Source organism: Chaetodon trifascialis, chromosome 17 (assembly GCF_039877785.1).
Source record: "Chaetodon trifascialis isolate fChaTrf1 chromosome 17, fChaTrf1.hap1, whole genome shotgun sequence".
NCBI classification, from domain to species: Eukaryota; Metazoa; Chordata; class Actinopteri; order Chaetodontiformes; family Chaetodontidae; genus Chaetodon; species Chaetodon trifascialis.
In genome coordinates this window covers 21,879,606-21,901,081 of record NC_092072.1, presented here as the reverse complement: position 1 = coordinate 21,901,081, position 21,476 = coordinate 21,879,606, and the positions used below count along the sequence as shown (strand labels likewise).

General features: G+C 41.2%; 1 protein-coding gene across 1 annotated transcript in view; it reads right to left on the bottom strand.

The window, feature by feature from the left end:
* Nucleotides 1-5,070: 5,070 nt before the first annotated feature.
* The window catches only part of eepd1 (endonuclease/exonuclease/phosphatase family domain containing 1), a 28,907-nt gene continuing 12,501 nt past the window's right edge, over nt 5,071-21,476 (bottom strand). Inside the window, exons 3-8 of the mRNA XM_070985426.1 lie at nt 18,307-18,358; nt 10,268-10,378; nt 8,073-8,207; nt 6,773-6,908; nt 6,421-6,615; nt 5,071-5,529 (exon numbers count right to left, since the gene is read on the bottom strand). Of these exons, the coding sequence (XP_070841527.1) occupies nt 5,339-5,529; nt 6,421-6,615; nt 6,773-6,908; nt 8,073-8,207; nt 10,268-10,378; nt 18,307-18,358 (820 nt within the window). The 3' untranslated portion in view covers nt 5,071-5,338. The remainder of the gene's footprint in view (nt 5,530-6,420; nt 6,616-6,772; nt 6,909-8,072; nt 8,208-10,267; nt 10,379-18,306; nt 18,359-21,476) is intronic.

The following is a 21,476-nucleotide window of genomic DNA, read 5'->3' as shown; positions in this document are numbered from 1 at the left end:
CTCTAGAGTCAGTATTACACTTGGAATTAATTAGTTACAATTAATTTCCAGCTTTATCTGCAGAGTCTTTTGGTCTGTGGTCAGCAGAAGATAAGCTGAACACACAAAAATAACATTTGAAAAATAAATAGAGGGAAGAAGTCATTAGACACTTTTCTTTTAGTTCTGGTTTAGTCTCCACCACACACACACACACACACGTGTGTGAGTGTGTGTGTGTGTGTGTATATATATATATATATATATATATATATATATAAGATTATTATTTATTTATTTATTTATTTATTTATTTTTTGGACCTTTACTTGCTTATGAGCTAGTTGTCTGCTAACTGCTGTCGGTGCTGAGCAGGTGGTGAAACACTGAAAACAGCTGCTTGCTGCTGCTGGAAACAAGGCTGTCGAGAGTATGCAGGTCAGAAATCTATCCGATGCTGAGGCCAGACCCAGTTTCTGAAGGATTACGGTACAGTACCAAATGGATAAAAACGCTAGCTGATATCAGAGAGTTACAAAGCCTATAATGCTAACAGAATACAGGCTTAGTATTTGGAGCTCTTCTCAGTGTCACACATCAACGAGGAGAGTTTCCTGAGCTGAATGAGCTGACCCACAATCTGAGTGAACTCAGTAACCAAATCTGTCGAACACACACTGCTGGCCTCTCCAAACCCTGTCCAGAGGTGTCACACGTCCCATTCACCAGCATCTTGTTTCACTGGGAAACTGGAAACCATTGAGGGTTCGAGTGGTGACTGACAGCTACAAGCAGTGACATGCTGGACAATAGCGATCAGTCTACAGTACACAGCAGTCACACACAGACAGTCTGGCCTGGAGACCTGGCTGTGCTATGATGAGCACAAAACACAGTCCAATGCACTCTCCTTAGGATCTTTGTTGGACATGCTTGTCCCCACTGCACTCATTTACTTTTTGACAAATAGATCTCTGTATGTTGAAGCAAACTCTATTGTTAAGTCAGATACAATAGTCACTAAGGCTAAATAGTCAAACTTGCAGATGACACAGCCCTGATAGCAGTGATCGTTAATGACCATAGAAGTTATAATTATCAAGAAATTAACTCATTCGTAATGTATTGTGACACAAACTTCCAACAGTTGATGACTGGCGAGACAAAAGATGGTCGCTGATTTCTGTAAACAACAATAATGCTGAGCCCTGTCAAGTGTTGATAGAGGACATGGAGCGATCACATGGATCATGTGTTAGAAACCACATTCAAACACCCCCAAACTGCTGTATTGGACGTAGCAGCAGGGTCAGACCATTTAAACCACACACTAAACTATCCTCTGTCTCTTTCATCTCTCAGGGGATTGATAAGCAAGCAGTCAACTTTAAGCTTGTTATTTAGACAACCTGTCCAGCTGAATTAAGATGAGGAAACAGCTGAAATGGTTGTTGTGAAAAGGGGTCTTGTGTCCACTAGAGGTCAGTAGCACACAAAGCATTTACAGGAGGTGACCCACAGCAGCAGAGCCAATCCAGAGCGATCCTGCACACCTGTGGGTCAAAGACAGTCAAAATCTGCCATGTACAACTGATGATTGTAAACATCAGATGACATTTCACTCCCAGCTGAGAGCAGGACACATAAAATACGTGTCAATAATGGACTATAAATGTTAATATAGACTATATGACCAAATGTGTGTGTGGCTGTGTGAAGAGTGGGGGGGGGGGGGGGGGATAAAAAGGGTGCCAGCTGCATGTGGTGGCCTTAGTATGACTACTACACCTGTGTAATAAAAAGACAGGGAAGCATGAACTATTCAAGCATTTAGGGGCATGTAGAGGCCAACTCATCTTCTTTTTATAATGTGTGCTGCAGACTGCAACATCTGTATGTTTTGAATAATGGTGAATGACATACATTGACAAATATACTCTGTGCAGATCATTTACATATACAGCCATATGTCAGATGTTTTTGAGACAATAGTGTGTTTTCAAATTTGGGTTTGTACAAAGTCCTTTCCATAAAGAAACGGTTATGTGGACAGAGCCACAGAGCCCTGACTCAACCCCATCCATCACCTTAACTGGACTGGAGCAGTGACTGAGAGCCGAACCATCACCCAGCTTCAGTGTTGGACCTCACTAATACTCTTGTGGCTAAATGGGAGTAAATTCATATAGACCACCTCACCACCTTTACAACATGTCAGAGTTGTCAGGTATTCTGCATATTGTAGTACCAACAAGAGGACTTTGAATAATTTAGCACTGCATTGTTTTGGCCTTGTGATGATTTTCAAAAGCATTCAAAGCTGCGCTGCTGCTTGAATACATGTACTGCACATTTTATTAATGTGAACATTAAAAAATACATCTACCAGCACCTTTAAACCTTTAAAGTGACAAGCAGCAGTTTATCCATCTGCCCAGTGTTTCTGTGCTGCAACTCCACTAACTCCTGACCTCGAGCCCTGACACCATACTTAACACACTGGTGAGAGATTAACATTGACATCAGTGTCTACCACAAGCAGGAAAGCATCATGGAGACAAAAAAACCTCGAAGGAAGCTCAAAAAAATGCTGATTTTGTTTAATGTTCCAGCACAAATAATATCTCAAGACTCCTCCCAGAGACAAATCCTGAACTACACATTGAATTGTATAAAATATGTTAACACTTTAAGTAATGAATTGTAGAGTCTGCTGACCTGTTGATGTCACACAGACATTTACACACAGATAAACAGACACACGTGTCAGCAGATACTCGGTACTTTTTAGTAGCCTAACACATTCACAGCTTTTTATCCATGCAATGTAAAAATAGCTCTGCTTTGTCACCAGAGGGCGTATTTCTGTTTTCCTTTTAAAGAAAAGTATGTCTGGGCTGCACGGTGGGAACAGATCAGACAAGACAAGTGAACTTTTTTTTTTTTTTTTTCAATTCTGTCAATCACCCAGCAGAGTTCATGGCAAATTCGGAGCAGTTTTGGTTTATGCGATGTCTTGTGGTTCAGTTGCCTTGGGGTCAGTGAATAAGGCTATGTTGTGAACAGTTACTTAGAATATAATGTAAAGCCAGAGACATATATCATTAAACAGACACACAGGTCAGCACATATCTGGATAGTTGCTTCCATTCTGCAGCACTGTGACAGTTCATCAGGTTCATCAGTGTTATTTACTTACATGCATTTGCAATTGGCGGAGAAAATAAATATTGCACAATGGTATTCAAACAGATGTTTGACAAAGTATCATAGGGCTTATTAAGATTTTTTATTTAAAACTTCTTTTAGAGTTTAATACAAATGGTCCTAACATGTGTCCAAATACTATGTGTTTTGCTATTTTGAGATGAGGATGAGTCTGTAAGGAGCTCACAGTTCACATGGCCAATCTGTCCATCAGAGGACAAACTCATCCTCCTTGGCCTGTTTTTTGCACAGTTTATTAATCTATACTGTAATAATAATAATAGCTGTGGATGAATGTGTCCTCCATGTGGGCCATTTCCCCTCATTTTCTATAAAATGAATGAATAATAAAGAATTATCAATATATTGGTTGTGGTACATTTATTAAAATGTTATTTGTTTGGAAAACATGTCAATATATAGCCTATTCTGTCACCTGAAAACATATTTCTATTTTATTTGAAAGAAAAGTATGTTTATCCAAATGAAGAACGTAAGTACACAATTAAAATGCGTCAACAATACCTGAAATGTTTGCAGGCTACTAAAAGGAGCATGACTAAGCCACTCAGGGGCCTCATGCGCTGCACCATGGGTAACAGATCATGGGCAGGTTCTTAGAACAGGGACTTGAGAACTGCCCTGTGTACTGTTGGGGTAAATGAGCAAAAGACCAAAGGACATGTGGGGTGTGCAGGGGCGAGCAGGATTAGATGACTGGTAAAGGGCAGGGAACTCTGAGGGCATCTGGTGGAGAGATGGGATATGATCACAATGAGACAACTAAGAATAGAGGCACTAGAGGGAGGAAGATAGAGGCAGAGCAGGTGTCACCATGACACGAATAATCATGCTCCCAATGCAGCACTGAGCAGGTATTCACAGTGTATCAAACACCCCGTCACTGTATGGAACCTTTTAGCCTCTACCAGCTCATTGGTTAAGTTTCATGGCTCTGGACTCTGCTCTCATCAGCCCTCCAGCAGCAACAGTCATCTGATTTCTGTGGATAAACCCGCTGTGCACTGCCTGCCCAGCACCAAACAGCACACAGACTAACCATGTGGTGAACAGTGGAGCATTTAGCAGATAAAGAGACAGATATGTTTTAGTCAGTAGAGACCAAAGCATTGATAAAATGAGAGATAATGTTGGACTTACAATTATCAGTTACACTTTAAATAAATGCTAATGCTGCTCAGATGTAAAAATGGGCAATTGCTTGCTAACATGTTTGCCAAATCCATTCTACAAGGTGATGTTTTCATCTTGTTCCACAGCTCCAAGTGGCCAAAAACTGTGAATGTGGGGCCCCAGGGCTGGTGCCTGTTTTGCCTGGTTCATAAACCAGCCAAGGGAAGAACAGAGGTCTGTATATTCACAGTATGTCTGCAGTCAAACGCAATGATCAGCTCTCCATCCACCAAAAGTGAAGTCAGCTGCACTCAGTTAATTATACCCTGCCCATTGGATATCTCTATTCCCTTCCAGTTCAAGACGGCCAACAGATTATGAATATTCTCTGACAGGTTTTCTTTTCCATTGGTTGTCTTTGTTGTAATGTGTATCTATCAATGATTGAGTGATAAGCTCAGTTTTTGTCCCTTTAAAAGCATCACTGCGGAGCTGCTTGATGAGCAGCTGAGGCAGCAGCACTGTCCTCTGGTGGCACTCTGCCGTGGACCTCTTTTCCATAACACAGGAAGATGGCAGCACACACGTGCACACAGAGGCCGGCTTACATAATTTAAGAGCTCTACAGCTAAGATATTATGATCCTTTCAACTGAGCAGTACAGCACAGCCTGTGGAGAGCTGGGTCGCTCACATGACTCTGATTAGATACAGCACTTCTTTGCATAAATAAGAGTTCAAACACAGCTGCAACATTTATTAATTTCTCTTTATTTTATGTACATATAGAAAATGTTTGGCACATTTCTTTTTAAAGAACATTATATATATTTTATCTGAACATTTTTATGGCTCTATGACTTACCAGCTAGTATTATACATTGATAAATTGAAACCCGAAAGGCAATCTTGGCACTTCTTCACATTCATCAGGAAACTCTTTGCTCCATGGCTAACCAAGACAAAGCAGCATCCAGGCAGGAAAAAGTCTGATGTCTTTTCTGTGACTGTGGATGTCGTCACCGCTCATGTTTGGGCATAATGTCTCCTCTGTCCACCACTGCCATACCAGGCCTGCTTAGCTCCTTTGGGGAAACATCTGCATAAAATTCAGCCACCACGGGGCAGTGATCTGATGCCACGCCACCCCATGACCAGTTGTCAGGGATCCAGGGGTTGGTCAAACCCTCCCGCACTACCACACAGTGACCTGTTGGGTGAGAAGACACAACGAGATGGGAAGGCAGCAGACATGAAGACTGCATGCAACTTAGACATGTATCAATAGATAATATCCATATAGACAATAAAAAAGGAATGAAAGCAACGAGCAGATCTTGAATGTTTAATTATCAGGCTGATGCACTGAGGATGCTCGGTCTCAGTTATGTAAGAAACTCATACCTATGAAATGATTCAAATGCCCTGTCATTGTCATTTTCACAGTCCTGAAAGACTCCTCTCCACTTGACTTCAGAGTCGTTTTAGACTGGACTTGTTCTTGTCTCAAATAACTTGAGCCTCAACATTCACTTGTCTGGACTAACTTGAGACTTGATTTTAAGTAATCTTGAGTCAACCAAAACTTGGCTTGGAGTTAATAATCTGACACCTCACTGAGACTAGTGTGAACTGACTTCAACTTCAGCATTGACTTGGACTTGTCTCAAATGACTCAAGTCTCAGTGTTGGAAGTGAACCTTTCCTACTCACCACCATATTGTAATCACACTTTTGTGTGTTCAATTTTGTGTGACATTAGTCTTGCTTGGTTGCATTTGGCCGATGGTGGGTGGACTAGTCGTGAATGACGTGAGACTGGACTTGGATTTTACTTGAATAATTCAAGACTGGACTTGGATTACCTTGAATAACTCGAGACTCCACTAAAACTTGTTTCAACTGACTTTGCCTTGTCCAGACTCATTTCAAGGTTTAACTTGGACTTCCCTCAGATAACTTGAGAATTGACTTGGCTTGTCTCTACTGAGTTTGAATTGACTTAGACTTGTCCAAATGTCTCAAGACTTGACTTTTCTTGATTTGTCCTGATTGATTGACTTGAGACCACTGTCCAAAAGCCCCCATGCAGTGCACTTACCAGAATAGATCTTCTTGAGGGAGCGGCTGAGCCAGATGTTGTCCAGACATCGGGTGCCCTGTGGTGAGCGTGTGCTGATGTTGGTGAACTGGGTGGATGGTAACAGAGCACAGAGCTTTTCCTTTCTCAGTATGTCCAGGTCTGAGCTCTGAGGGGGGGAGCCAAAGTCTCCCAGCACCACCAACTCCTTCTCACCTGCAGAGAAGCATATGGAGAAAACAGGTGAGAATGGAATAATCCACCTTTAGGCAGAGGACACACGGACATGATGTCAGTCTGCCATCACTTAGTGCCCGCCACATGACGTGATGTGTAGAGGAGGTGACTCACTGGTCTAACCTGATGGACTGACCTTTGAGTGTTTCCTGGATACTGGGGGGGAGACGCTGACACTTGGCTTCATCTGTGTTGTGGTTCTTGCCGTTGGACTCTGATGCAGCTGTGGCCTGAATGTGGACGTTTACCACCGTCAGCTCGTATGAACCAACCTAATGGGAAAAGTCAGTCATTTGATTCTGCTCAGAATCCAGTTAGCAACAAAACAAAACTCGCTGAGCTATCTGTTAGCATTGTACGAACACGAGTTAAGAAATCTGCCGTTGTTGTGCAGTGACCATAGGTTTGTAGTTTCATATGAGATATGGAGGGAGATTAAAGGATAATCACAGATTATTATAATTTGGGTCTTACTTTGATTGTTTTTTGCCATCATTCCTATCAATAGTGAAACCATTTACAATCTGTCTGCCCTATACTGCTCGCCTGACTTCTTTTTTGCAATGTCTCCATATTCCCAGATTTAAGTGATTGCTTTGGTTGGTTCAATGTTATCATAATAGAAATAATCACCAAAACTACAAAAAATAAGAAAAATAAAAAGTGTTGGGCAAAATTAGAAGAGGTGACCTATTAAGGTCAAATGAATGCAGCTTTGTCTGAGAAAAGAACTATTGGTTTAGTGGAAGCTACATTTACACATAAGAACAACAGAAAGCCTTCACTAAAATGTATAATGTCAGCAGAGGTCAGCCTATGTCCGGTTACATATCTGGATCTGAGATTTCCACCTCCACCTCCACAATGGAGGTGAAAATATCTGCCCATCTCTTTTCATCAGGACTTCTTCAAAAGAAACTCTTTCCATTAAAATTGTTGAAAGTTAATTTTGTTGTGGATTATATATTCACTTCAATTCTATTTGGCACTGGTTTAGGAAAGATGTCCTGAATTTTAAATGGTTTATCTAAATGCTTTGAGCTCCACAAGAGAAATTCTGTATGGACAGATGCCACTAGAGGCTATTTCAAAAATAGTCATTTTAGCAGTAATCTTAGCAAAGTGACCCTTTAAATAACCTGGCAGGAGAGAGGCTTTGGTGTATTTAAGGGAAGAAAAATTAACCTCCGTGAAGCATAAAGTCCAACAACACAACTGGTGTGTTTCCATCAACCCATTTTTACACATATTGTGATATTTTGCTATTTACTTTAATTATTAGAGGCCATGTCCTGTATATGGCAATGCATCCTTGCACACAATAATGGTACTACTACACTACTACAAATACTGTGCACATTCTGTGACAGGATAGGAAACTATTTTCCAAACAGTGGGAACGCTGCAGTCTGTTTTGGGAATCAATCAGTACTTACAGAAAAGTGAGCCAGGTACAGTCGAGGGTAGGTATGATTCCCATTGCCATTGACAACAGGAGACTCCAGCACTGCAGCATCCCTCAAGTCAATACCACACGAACTGTCCCACAGGAAGCCAGAGTAGCTTGTTCCCTGAGAAGAACAGGATCATGGGTAATGGAGTCAAGGCATTTTTAAGATTTTCATACCCACTACTTAAATAGCCTCAAACCCATTACTAATGAATATGTTATGACCACTTCTTGCATTACAATATTTCAATATGAACTATCTGTAGGCATATTAAACGACAACATTTAATCGTTTACAGCACGGTAAGCAGCACCCATGAACATTGATGATGGTATATGATCACCTGTAATTTAAGGCTGAATTATGATTAATTATCAGTCCATTATAGAGACAGCAGGAAGCACATTCATTAATCTCTATTAACAATTTGAATGTGAATGCAGAACCTTTAGGCATGGGACAAGATTCTGGTACCAGAAGCATTCTGCTTTCTGTTTGCAGTCCGTTCGTCATCCAAATAGTAGTGGCCAATCATGTTTAATTGAGAGCAAAAGAGGTGGAACTCACTGGCAAAAGTGCAATCTCGGAACAGATTTATGTCACTATGTTTTCTTTATTTATCTGCAATCACATTCAGATATGTGTTTATATAGATGAGCCATTTAAAGTGTCTAATTGGACAGATTGGGACCTGTTGGCCTGGATATCCATTATCTGGATATCTGCTGGCCTCATCGTCAGACGGTAGCTGATGGGTTCTGAAACTGCACATTCGTTGAAATGCAAATGTTACATGGATTTCCTGATCATGGCTTAATTGGATTCTTTTCTACAGTACCGAATGAGCCTTGAGATAATTCTTGGCTGGGTAACAGCAGTATGCTGTGACAGAAGGCCTAATTTCAGACCTAGCGATTCAAGTATTATAAGATGAAAGATCAGCCAACAAGGCTTAGTCACAGTTATCAAACTGCTTTATTTTCTGCTAATTAAAAAGACAGTTTGGTAACCGAAAATATTCAGACATAAAATGAAGCTTTAGTGATCTCTGTGGGGAAACCTCTGCTTTGCATTAGTAAGGAAGAATAGAACATGAGTTTGAATAAGACAGAGAATGAAGACAGAGTAACTTTTCAAGAACACTGCTGTGTTCATGAATAATATGAGTGTTCAACATAACAGCACACGGCGCACTGAGCACAAGACTGTAAAACGTTTTCATTATTTGAATTTTATTTCTTTCTATTTATTCAGTTGTGTTATATTATAGGTGCCAGAATGCTTATTGGATGGTGAAAAAAGCTTCGTAAGGCCCCGACCCCGGCACCTTTCCACTGTCGGATTGATTTCTGACACAACACACAAACCAACATTTCAAGCTATTAGATCTAGTTCCAAAGTCCTCAAAACACTGTCTAGAAAAAAAAATGGTGAGAGAATTCTGAATCCAGCAGTTCTGAAAGATGACAGACAGTTTAAAAAAAGAGCATCTTTTGGGACTTCAATGGTTCTCTAAATGGTTATTTTTGTTGGTCTGAAAGTAGTCAAACTTAATCATACAAAATCTAAAAAAAACCTATAATTGCAGAATATATGTAAACTCCCCCTGATGATAAACTACCGTACAAACGAACCCTGCTGTCACGCTGTCAGAACGCTGCGCCGTCAGAGGTGGCAGGGTGTTTTAAAAGCTTGCTGTTATTTCAACCATCCGTCTTACGTGACTGAGGCCACTGACATGCAGCTGACCCTGCTCAAGCTTCTATCAGGCGTTCATCTACTGGCTGGTCTCCACTGAGAACAAACAGCACTGCTGTGTGCTCAGCGTGTTCCTGATGTCAGAGCTGATACCGCACAGGAGACACAACCTCTATGAGCTGAAGAAATCCACCAGGCTTAGTTTTACTGGGTGGCCCATGTCTTTGAAAGCAACACCAAACTGCCTTTTTATCGTGAGAGAGGGAATAAACCTGCTGTCAGGTTTGAAGTTAAACATTTGGAGATGAGAAGGTGGATTTGGGTACTTGAGGACTGCTGATATCGTTGCTTGTGAAATGAAGTTGTATCAGCTGATGGTCAATACAGCAATGCATCAGCAGTTTGACGTCCGAAGCCGCTCAACCTTATTTAAAGATCAACGAAAGCAAAGATACCCATGCTGGTAAAGATGGCGGCCATACCTTGGTGGAGTGTCCAGTGGGTTTTTCAGACACAACACTCTTCCACAGCCCTCGAGGCCATTTCCACTTGCGTACGCTGGCCAGCGTTCCCTGGTTTAGCTCCACACAGAACTGCAACACACAACAGACGGAGGACATGCTGTCAGCGCTGTGCACATGATTTTTGTTACTTTCACTTCTTCATTCGGCTGTGATGTAAATGTTGATTGTAATGTTAGTCCTGCTGACACCTCTGACAGGGAGATCCACAGTCTTTTGAAAAAAACAAACAAACAAACAAAAAAACCCCGCATAATTTGTGTAAATACCTGAATTGTAGCTAGTATGTAAAATGTTGAAGCTTTAATAAAATCACTCATACAGTCAGTACAGGCTGTGGCAAAGTGGCATATTAACCAAACAGCTTCAGTATAACATAGCTAGACCTTCCAACTTAAGCTAGCCATGCTAACGTACAAGTAGAGAGTCATTCCTGACTTTCGCTGCTTTCATCAATCTTTCTGAAAAGCTAAAGTTAATATTGAGATATTCTGGTCAAATGATTTGCTAAATGGAATGACTCATGCACTTATTCAAACATTTAAGCAGTTACTTCGTTAGCAAAAGCTAAAGTCAGTGGTCCTTAAGTGAAAATTTTGCCAGATTTTCCCAACAATTCTGTGAGCATTTCCATAAATACAGCTGAAGGTTTGTCTGGAGGTGGGTTTCAACTTTTAACAACACAGGCTGCAACGTGTGCATTCAGGGATGAGTTATTATTGTGTGTGTGTGTGTATATATATGTATGTATGTATGTATGTATGTATGTATGTATGTATGTATGTATGTATGTATGTATGTATGTATATGTGTATGTGTGTGTGTGTGTGTGTGTGTGTATTATATATATATATATATATATATATGTGTGTGTGTGTGTGTGTGTGTGTGTGTGTATATATATTTTTTTTTTAATACACACACACACACACACACACACACACACACACACACACACACACACACATATATACATACATACATACATACATATATAAACATCAGCAACAGTGTTGTGTATGGCTACAACTCGGAACTGTGTATTATACAACATCATAAGTACCTCGTCTCACACACTGAACATAAAAGGACTAAGTATTAAGTTTGAAAACATCTCCTGATGTTTATCTGATAATTAAATGCCAGCATCACTTTATCTTTGTCTCCATCTGAACTTCTAATCTCAAAATGTCTCAAATACATGAAACAGCTCAGTTCACATGGAGCCATGTGCTTTGTTCCAACACTTAGGGGCAGATTAACTGGTTGTCAGCAAAAAGGTTTCGCTTAACAGTCACAGAGAAACAATACAGGGTTCAGTGAACTCAAATAGCCTCATCTCATCTCTCAGAGGAAATACAGTGAGAAAGAGGAAGCCTCCTCTGTCGACATCACAGAGAGGGGGCGAAGCGAGTGGAGGGGTAATGCTCTCTCCAGAGTCTGGAGAACAGGCAAAGTTAACTTGGTGAGGAAATAAAAGAAGTGGGAAAAAAAAAAAAAAAGAAAGAAATAGAGCAGGGCTGCCCAAAGTGGGACCCCTGGGCCAAACTTGGCCCCCCCAGATGTTTCTAGTGTCTACTGTTTATGATGTTTTGTTTTTCTGAGGTTAAAATGCTCTTTGAATACGCAGGATGCCTAATTATTAATTCTTTTTCATAATATAAGTGAAGGAGGCAGACTGACACTTTGAAATCAGTCACTTAAGGGAACTTGGGATCCTTGTCCCATTTAGGATCTTAACAGTACAATAGGTGTTTGCTTTTGGCCCGTGGCCCACCATTATGTTTGGCCGCACAGGGGAAAAAGTTTGGGCACTCGTGAAGTAGAGGGAGCTGTACAGAGGAACATGCTCATGAAGGCTCAGGTTGCTGCTCTGGCTGACCTGCCACTGACTCTAAATTTAACCTGAGAGGCTCCCTGTGGGACACCGGGAGAGTCAGAGGAAGCCCACCTAGTACACACACACGACCTCTCCATGACCACGCTGACGTGACATCCACTCAACAATCTGCAGCAATTTCATAAGAAACAGAATAATATTTAGAACTTTGACTTATATGGTTACTACAGTAGCCATATATTTACAAAATCAACGAAGCTGATGAGTAAAACATCAAATACATTGTCTTTGAACTGTTTTCAATATGAGTCAAAAAGGATTCCAAAATCCCAAATGTCATGCATAATCAGTTACCATATGGTAGTAATTCTATAACTTCAATGCTTGGCATCCATCAAGAGGTTGTTTTAACCTCCTGTCTCAGAAACGAATGCAAGGCAATGCACCGTTTTGAACAGAGGAATGAAAATATGGACTAGTTTGCAATCAGACATCCTATTAAACAATGTTGTGACATCTTAGTTTGATATCCCTTAAACACATTAAGAGATTATTTTAAGGGGGGGGGCTTTTCATTTTTCCTTGGACCTGGGCTCGAAGGACTGTTGTACCAGTCTGTAATGCTTTTAGAAAAATAATCTCTAATTTGTGGTAAGGCTATTTGACTGAACACAACTTTATTGAGGAATAAACACCACGTGAGCACAAGATAAACTGAAATAACTGCCATCTTAAAACTGCATTTTCACACAGGGCATTTTTCCTAGAAACAGCTGCAAGATCGGTGGATGATACAGGACGTCCCTTGGTTGATAGTGTGCTTTACCAGAGCAAAGTCCTTTGCACATAATCAAATTAGGGGCTACTAAGTGACGCACTTGAACTTTGCACCTGAATGCAACCACTGTGTGAGCAAAAAAACGATCATCTGTTTGAGATATTTCTGTTGGAATTTAAGAAAAGAGATGGATGAAAATTAAAATGAAATGTATGACAAGAAAGTTACAGACATCAGTCTCAGGTACTTGTAACATATTGTGAAACATAGACTGCAAAGTTTTGGGGGACACTGTTGGACAGATCTCTGGAGGCTACTTGATATATATTGTCCTCACAGGGACTGAAGCATAAACCATTGCGGTTTAACAAGAGCAGCACAATACTAGAAACATTAATTAACACTGAAGAAGTGTTAGAAAGGCTATCAGGTCACCTCACAGTGCTACCACAGCTCCATCAGACTGCAGTGAGACACCCATTCACTGTGACCTGTGCTGTGCTTTCACTGGCTCACTGCTGACTACGTAATAATATTATTAATAAAGCAATTTCTGACTGTCTGAAGATTCACTTTACGTTGTAGTCCCCAAGGGCCACTGACGCTGTGAAGTGTACAAGGATGAATGGCTCGCAAGTATAACTTTGCCAAAACACAAATCACCCTCATAATTCAGCCTGTGAGGACCAAAGTGTGGGGCCCAGCATGAAGTCAAAGCCCTGGCAAGGAGCCCAGGCTGGAAGGAATCACCTGGCAGAGCCGGAGAGTCTGACTGTGACACCTGGTTTAGACCAGGTAGAAGAAAAACACTGAAGCACAGGCCCATTTCTCACTGCCAAGGGTTTAATGATGTGATCAGTAGATGGAGTGTTAATCAGCAGTCCAGGCAGAGGATGTAAAACCCTCTCACTGTGCTCTCTCATGTAGAACACAGAGTTTCTACTAAAGCCTGAGAAAATGAACTTGTCAGCAGGGTTATCTTACTTTGAGCTTGAAGACGAAACGTTTACAGAAAGCCTGTGTTTCAAACTGCAGGCGAGCAGTAAAGTCAGGGTGTCTCAGCTTCTGCTGCATCGATTTGGACTATCCACTTTGAAATCTGTTTTTCACAGGCCTTCCAATCTCAGGGAAGCGTAATTCCAAATCTCAGGAAAGCTCTTTTCTAAATCATTGTTCACTGGCTCTGTATCTTTAACTCCATTAAGCGCCAAATCACAAGTTGGTTGATTGGTTTTTACTGGTTACAACTGGCTTGTGCCTCTAATGGGACAAACTACCATGCAAATGAGTCAGTAAATAGGCTACTTGCTGAGTTACACACCCAGCAGACTCAGAGCAACATTAGCATTCATCATGTTTCCGTCCATCTCATGAATGTCTCTCACAAAGAAATCTGAATCTCATCAGGCTGGAATTAGCAAGCTGTGTGCCTGAAGCTTCTTTCACTTCCTCAGGTGAAAACCAGCCACGGTCACTCTGACCAAAATATGAGCTACAACTGCAAAGTGAACTAGAATAGCTTACGGTTGTGTGCCTCCAATAAACAGTCAAGTTGCAGTTTCCATCCACGTCTGTCCAGACTCATGTAAAGTATGTAGTGAAGACTTTGAAAGAACTGAATATAAGGTCTTAAGTGAACCTTTTGGTTAAATGGAAGTTCTCACTATATTGACACATGTGATTCAGTGTTTCTGACGACCGTTATGATGTCACAGTGAAGTTGGCATTTGACCTTTTGGTTATAAAGTGTCATCACTTCAGCATTTTATCCTATGAGACATTTGTGTGAAATTCTGTCATAATCAGCAAATGAATTCTTGTGTTATGGCAAGATTTGGAGGTCACAGCAACCTTTTACCACCTAAATCTAATCAGTTCATCCTCAAGTCCAAGTGGATGATTGTGCCAGGTGTAGTAAAATTCCCTGAAGGTGTCGGTGACATATCGCCTTCATGAGAATGGGACAGATGGATGGACAGACAACGTGAAGACATAACAGCTCCGTTCACGGCTGTCGACAGCACAGAGGCATAAAAACTGAACTGCCTCTTCAAAGCAGGATGGACAAAGGAAGAAATTTAGGAGCAAACAACAGTGAACTCACTGAACCTTCAGAGGGGTGCCAGATGACGGTCTGGGGCTGCCAGTATCCACACAACACAGAACAACAAGAAGTGTGTGTGTGTGTGTGTGTGTGTGTGTGTGTGTTTGAAGTGTTTAGCCAGGATGAGTTTGAAGCGGACCCACAGACAGAGGGTTCCTTCATGACAAAACAGAGGGCAACAGTCTAAAAACTGGCCCACGCTCTATGTGTGACTAATCACAATACACATCCACTAAAAGGTGCAGTGGAACGCTGTCACAGACATTTAAACTTCCTCACATTTAACAGAGGGATGCAGTGGAGGGTATGTCCACCAAAGGTCAGGATGTATCTGTGCATCTTTATGTCAAACTTATGACAGGATCTTCTGACAGGCTCTTCAGCCATGGTGGCTGCAGCCTGCGCGTCCCAGCTCAGCTCCACTGCCTCCTTTCCAAATTTGAATTTCATAGCTTCAGCAACTACAAGATAAAGGCTAACTTCAAGCTTAAGACTGTAGGCGACGGACTGGAGAAGAGACTATGCAAAACTGCAATGCTGTATTCAGCTTCAGGTGAAGGAAGGCCATTGTATGGCTGATAGAACACCATGACAGAGTGCAGTCTCTAACTATAGCCAAGCATAAACCTGTGGAATATTCATTTTGGAATACAGCCCATTTGCATTAATAAAACATGTCTCCCTCTGTTCTTCAGACTCCTCTGTTTATGTGGTAGGATTTGACACATCCCCCGTCCATAATTTCAATGGGAACTGCTGAATTTGTTGTATGAAATCACTGGTAGACTGTTTTAGATTACAGCAACAGATGGATATCCATTTGCAAATACATGCAGAAGCATGAACAATAGTCAAACTGATGTTCAATACAATAAAATGCCTTCCACTGTTTCTCATTATGAAACCAAACTCATATGTTCATATTTAAAGCAGGAATTTTATAAAACTAGACATTTGACTACAGTACATTATCACTAAATGATTCCAGTCAATGTTGCTTAATGCTCATACTGAATTATGGCTAATAATTCAATCATCACATCATGCTATCTTTAGATATGACATTTGAATGCAGACAGAGGTATACGTAAGAGTTCCTGTGCACAGTGTAAAGTCCCACTAAACATCATTTAGCTCATCATCTGTCCATAAACTCTGCAGTGAAACATTCTTGGTATTCTTTTCATGTTGGCAGCTCTTTAATGTCGAGTTAGCCAGTACTCACACTCTACTACAGCCAAAGTAATGCAAAGCAGGTTAAAGACTTTCATTTGAAAATGTGCCTTTTCAAGGCCTCAAACAGAAAGCTTGAGTTTTGAACAAAATGCAAAAACTAAGGCATAGAATGTAGTTTGGCGAGCTGCAGCGCACCGAGTGAAGTGAAAGATCTGAGAGAGAATGAGGAACATTTCTCATTCACTCTGCAGGAAGAGACTCTGCAGGCAGAGCAGATGAAAAGAGAGGCTGCTAATGACTCAGACAAGACAGAAGAGATTGGAAACCAGGCAGAAAATCAGTGTGGGAGGCTGGCAGGAGTGAAAACACTGCAATGTGGGCTAGCACTGTCCAGAGGTAACTCATCTTCCCACCACCTCCCTCTCTCTGTCCAAAATACTCTGCAGCTGACCTACTTCCCTTTCCACAGAGCTCTGATTCCTCTGCCCAGGATCCATCTGGCAGCCAATACCGAAAGTGACATTGCGCGTATGCAAAGAAGTGTAGGCTGAACAGGAACACATCACACTGCTCAGAGCACGCTGCTGAACTCTGACATTTCATGGATACACTGACACCTGTGCGTTAACGCAGGCGACCTACATCGCTGCTCAGGAGGAAGAGGCTGATCTCACTCAACAGCACACTTCCTGTGTTAGTGCTTCTGTTTGTGAGTTTATCCAGTGTTTTCCTCTGCGATCACATGGGCTGGCTGACTTCCCAAAATTCCATGTCCCCAATTTCACAGCAAGATCAGTTCATTTCAATAGAATGGTTGCAGTCAGAGCTGTTGCTCTCGGGGGCAATCTTGAGACAGTGTCGACCTTCAAGGGAACACAGGGTCGGAGAGCTCGATGCTATCGTAGCATGTTAGCTGTTGCATTACTCACTTTTATTTAACATCTGTTGCAGCAGTCATTGATTTATATACAATTAGGAGACAGAGGTCAACGCCACACATGCATCTTTTAAACAAATGGTGTGAATTTATTGTCTCATTAGTGACCAAGCTAATAAATTTGCTAACTGACTGACAAAGCTAGTCACTTCATCCCACCACACTGCTAGCAGGGTTTATTTCATGAGGAGGTGTGGAGCAGCTTTTTCCAACAACACTCCATGTACAACAAGAGACAATGATCTATGCACGAGATGAAAAAAGTGGTTGATCGAAAAATAAGTTCTTGACTTGCTTTTGATCTTGACTTAAACTGGGATATAATGAATATGGATTACCACTGATATTGTGAGATAAGAACTAGTGTACTTAAAGTGACAGTGGTGAGTGCAATGCTTTTTCTTTAAGATGTAACACTGACACAAGGACTTAATGCTGGAATTCTGAACATCAGTCCACCAGATCAGCCGAGTATAACGTCATGTAATGATGTAACTGAATATTTCAAGACAGATCTTGATCTAAATATGCAGTAGATATGTGAAGAAGCTTAAGTTTATTAACTGTAGTATATTTAATATAATATCAGAGCAAATCATGGAGTGATCAGGTTTAACACGATGAACTAGAAGGCCGTCCAACACAAATATCCTTGAGTGCTAAAAACGTGGAAAGCTACAGGTTTATGTTTCTGTGTAGTTTGCTCTCTGGGAAATCAGTCAGAGCTCCCAGATGACAGCCAAAATGCATCTTTTTGCTAAAATGTTTCGTACTTTTAAAAAAGAATGTGAATCAAAGATGAATGTATCCTGATTACTGACGCTGCTGCAGAGGACACCCTCTAACCCATAGCAACCACTGTCATATTTATAGTCATGAAAGCACAGGAGAGCGCTAACACAGTTCAAACCCAAATGCGAGCCTAGAAATAGAAGACATTTACACTCTGGAGACAGGCAGAGAGAGCGAGAGAGAGAGTGGAAGAAAAGAGGGAACATTTGCATAACAGCAACACATTAAATAAATGGGAAACACTGAGTGAGACTTTCTGAGTGCTTTTCCCTGAGAAGAGTCATCTCATTTACAGAGCTGCGAATCAAAACAGCTTTCCACACGTACAGTAACGATGCTCTCAATCAACCAGTGTGACTCCAGCAGATTTTACCTTATCAAGAGCCTCCCGCTCCAGCAGGTCCTGCACTGCCAGTAACTTGATGCTGGAAACAGAAAGAGAGGATGAGTTTACATTTACATGTTCACATTTTGACTGTATGTATACCAACGTTTCCACATCAAGCAGCTGACCTCCACACAACACAACCTGCTTCACTGGCTGGATGTTACTGACTGCTGTGACCACCATTGAGCTTAAGTAAAACTGGTTAAAGTCACTACTGCCATTTTTCTGTACTTATAGCATCTGATGGATGCTAGATAAATGTTTGCAGAACAATGAGACAGTCCTGCCGCAGCTGGCACAGTCTATGTTTGTGGGATAGCTGTGTGCATCGCTGGCGAAAACATGGTCTTATTTGATGACACCACTGGGGGATGCCAAAGCCAGAAATCTAAAAATCTTCACGTGGTCACTTTAAAAGGACACTATGCGACTTTTGAACAGCTCCCAGCTTCCACATTTACCTTTTACATGCTAAAACAGTAAACCAAGTATAAGTTAGCTTTAAAGTCTTTGAGTGTGGTGAAGACAGCAAGGGTGTGTTTTGTTGCTTATAAAATGTTAAGAGGTTGAGTCATTTCCTGTTTCAAAAAATTACAGTCTTACTTTATATCCAGCTATTTTAGTGCAAATACTTTGTGAAAACATCCTGTTTTGCATTTGTTCAAGCTTCAATAAATCCATCAATATCCAACTGAATTGCCAAAATGTTAACTTTCTGAACAAACTGAAAACCTGTCCTTCAGCATTTAGATCTCAGCAATACAAAGAACCAGAAAAAAATTGTATTATCTAAATAAACTCATATTAAAATTCACACAATCCACAGAGAAGATGTGTCAGTACTGCCCACGCTGTTTGATTCATGGATGGTTTCTAGGACACAACAGCACTGAGTGCTCAGCATCAAAGATGGAGACTAGAAGCAATCAGGATCTTTTGGATCAACACTCTAAAGACATTTTCTCAATTTATTCTAGTGGTATCCAGACATACAGATACGATAGCTGTGGTATTATTGAATTTAACATGTCTGTTACGGGGATTTCTGCCTATACTCCAACACACTGAGAAGAATAGAATTTTCTCAGTGGTGCTCACTGCAATGAAAATTTAGATTTACAAATTCAACGGCAGCATTAGTCCAAAGTGCTCACTGTGAATGGTCTTCAGAGGAGCTACTGAAGAAATAGCGTTCTGCAAGTTGAGTCGACTGAACTGTTAGAACTGGAGTAAGTAGTTTATTTTAGAAGCACGTTCTCTGTATTTGTCAAAATTCTCTTCACATCCTGACAGCAATCAATAAATCAAATGCTGTGACAAAAAAGGACAAAAAAAAAAACAAAACTGGAGTCTGTCGCTGTTGCAGGCCTGTAATGAACCTAGCCAATCATTTCATTTGGGCATATTGAAATGATTGGATGGTTTACCTGTCTACCTGCATACACACCTGCCTACCTGCATGCACTGTGCCGTGCACTCATTTTGCATTGCTGGAGTCTTCCACAAGGCTATCGCTGTAGTGAGCTAATCCCACAGGAATGGCAGAGACAGAGCAGCCCAAATGCGCAAAAGCTAACATGTTAGCTTGACAGCTGTGAGCATTAACTTTAGTCATGTTTGTCGTTCTTTATGATAATGTCAGCTGTTTTCTTACATGGAAATAAGATGTGGGGTAGTTGGATTCAGTACACACCCACTGTGCCAACAGACTGCGGTTCAGCAGCTAACCCATTAGCACAAAGCAAACACCCACACGTTCATGTGTTTTGAGGGAGTGGCATTGGAGAGAGGCATGATGGGATTTTTGGCGTACTTTTGAAATCTATCTTATTCTTGCTGGTTTCTCCAACTGATACAAAGACAGAAAGTGAACAATTGAGGCCACTAGTTTTAATAGCAATTTTTAATCAATCCTCACAATAAAGTGACCTAAATGTTTGCCAGACCTTCCACATTCCATCCAAATGTTGGATTTCTATAGTGTTTCACATAAACAGTAATGTTTTGTAATGTTAAAACCAGGGCTTTATTCTATTATCATGCACACAGTAATGAGTCAGATAGTGTTGACACAACAGATAAAAGTGGCACTACCCAAACTGGATCCTCAACATAATAAACAGCACAGTTCCTCAGGGCAAATTCAATGTTTTTTTTTTAACTGGCAGAGAGCTGAGAAAATCTGACTAACTCTTAGCGAGGGAGTTTGGACTGGTGTCCTAAATTCTATCTGCCAACACGTTATTGCGCTGTGAAGGATCGGCCTTTACAGCCCAATAAGCATTTATCTGTTTACTTTTTAAATGATTTTCCAGACCAACAGTCAGCACAATAAAAAGCAATAGATTTCTGAGAGGCACCAGCGCTTTTCCTCCAGCCTCCATTTGGCTCCGGAGAGGAACTGCTTTGCAATGTAATTAGCGACAGAGGCGAGGAAAGCATTCCTCACTATTTCATTTGGATTAACGTCTTTTACTAATGGCCTCTGCACATGAAGAAAATCTGGTGTAGTAATAAGAAGGAAATCAAATAAGTTCCTGAAATCCTGCTAGTTGACACCCACAGTCTTCACGAGCTCAGTCTGAGCGGCTTATTATATTAGAGCAAGAGGTGAAAAACTGCTGCCTCACCGAGTTACACGAGGCATGATTCTAATACACACACTCTCAGCTCAGTCTGCAGGACCATATGCTAAACTGATTCACTGTGGTGCAACACAATGAAATGAAGTTGGTGGCAATGCTTTGACCTCATTCACCTCTAACCTACTGTACCAATCTGAAAACAGCCGCACAGAAAATCACATTGCATAACAGTCTTTTTCTATTTGTGAAGTGCTGCTGATGCTGCTGTTACAGGAGCTCTGTTAGCACTCCAGACTGACTCGCATTCACTGAGCGGTGTTCCGCTGAGGCTCAGTGACCAGCACCAGCAGCACGTGTAATCCAGGCAGTCAGCACTAGAAGAGTTACAACACAAATCCTCTACGTGGTCACACACATGCTGCAAAGGCTGTGAAGCCGTCAAGGGTAAATTCAGCCATGAGGAGACTGGCGGACCAACCGCCATGTTGATTCTGTTGTGCAGCATTCAGGTCATACGGGAAAGATGGCAGACACCTCTCTGTCTGAGGATATCATTCACCTCATCTTCAA